The sequence below is a fragment of the Ananas comosus genome, unplaced genomic scaffold (genome assembly GCF_001540865.1).
Source record: "Ananas comosus cultivar F153 unplaced genomic scaffold, ASM154086v1, whole genome shotgun sequence".
NCBI classification, from domain to species: Eukaryota; Viridiplantae; Streptophyta; class Magnoliopsida; order Poales; family Bromeliaceae; genus Ananas; species Ananas comosus.
Genome location: NW_017892136.1, coordinates 1 through 1,364, shown reverse-complemented (window position 1 = coordinate 1,364; position 1,364 = coordinate 1). Strand labels below are relative to the sequence as shown.

Sequence of the window (1,364 nt, the reverse complement as noted above, 5' to 3'; positions counted from 1 at the left end):
GGAGGCGCTTTATCACTTTTTTATGTTGCACGCATCAGTAGAGAGAGAGAGAGAGAGAGAGGAGAGAGAAGGGAACAGAGAAAAGAGAGAAATTAGAAGAGAGAGAGAGAGAGAGGAATAGAAGAGTACAGCTAGGGCGCTGTTGCCCCTAACATATACTACCTCTTCCAACCTCTTCTGCAACCTCATCTAGAGAGAGAAAGGGAGCGATAAAAGGAAGAATTGAAGCCAAAAGTTGTGAGGAGAGAGAGAAAGAGAGATGGGGGTGATGTGAGCGAAAATTGTAGGAGAGGAGGAGGAGGAGGAGGAGGAGGAAGAAGCAACCACCTTCATGTTCTTCTACTCTACTGTGTGATCGTAAGATGATGGTGATATAGGAGGAGGAGAAGTTAAAAAAGAAGAAAAAAGCAGAAGCCCTCCAAAATCTCTTCTTTATTTATATTTATATTTATTTAATTATTTATTTATTTATTTTTTCTGTTTTCAGGGGGGCGGGGGGAGAGATTGAGATCTTGTTGTTGGATTTCTTTTTGCTTGTATGAGGTGGTGGTATTAGATGAGGGAGTTGCCCTTCAATGCCCAGGAGGGGAAGGAGGGGTCCTCGGGCGTATTAGTGGCACAACAACAGGAGCAGCAGCAGCAGCAGCAACAGCAAGTAGAAGAAGACCAAGCAGCCTTATTTTGGCCCGGTGTGCGTACCAGTCTCAGTGGGGGTGGGGGGAATAGTAATAGTAATAGTAATACTAGTAATAATAATAATAATACTAGTAACAATAACAATACTAGCAGTAAGAGGCAAAAGAGCAGCGGGGTTGAGGAAGGGTTAGAGCCCCGCTCGGTTCTGGATCAAAGGAGGAGCCCCAGCCCACCCACCTCCTCCTCCACGCTGTCTTCCTCCCTGGGCGGCAGCGGCGGCGGCGGCGGCGGCGGCTGCTCTTCCGACATTGCCGGTGTGGCGGCGGTCTCCGGAAACAACCCCTCCACCCCCAAATGGGACGTAGCCGGCGGCATCCACCAGAGGAGGGATGAGTGGGCGGCCGCCGAGCTCCAGCCCATCGCGGCGGGGCTGGAGATGGCGGGCTTCATCGGGGCCGGAGAGAAGTGCGCGGGGATCATCGGGGTCGACGAGTGGGACGCGATGCTGTCGGAGTCCGCGGCCTCGCCGGCCCACGAGCAGTCCTTCCTCCGCTGGATCATGGGCGAGGCCGACGACCCCGCCGCCCTCGGCATCACCAGGCAGCAGCAGCAGCAGCAGCAGCCGCCGCCGCTGCCGCCGCTGATTTCTCAGCTCGTTGGCGCGGAATTCGACAGCGGCGCCAATGTCGGCCTGGGCTTCGGCATCCCCGATCTCGACGCCGTCGGAG

General features: G+C 54.4%; 1 protein-coding gene across 1 annotated transcript; it reads left to right on the top strand.

Annotated features, from left to right (window-relative positions):
* Positions 1 to 556: 556 nt before the first annotated feature.
* Positions 557 to 1,357, top strand: LOC109705327 (retinoblastoma-like protein A; the record flags this gene model as incomplete). The annotated part of the gene is made up of 1 exon (XM_020226063.1): positions 557 to 1,357. A coding segment is annotated over exon 1 (801 nt), but the record flags the coding sequence as incomplete, so codon positions are not given.
* Between the last annotated feature and the right edge of the window lie 7 nt (positions 1,358 to 1,364).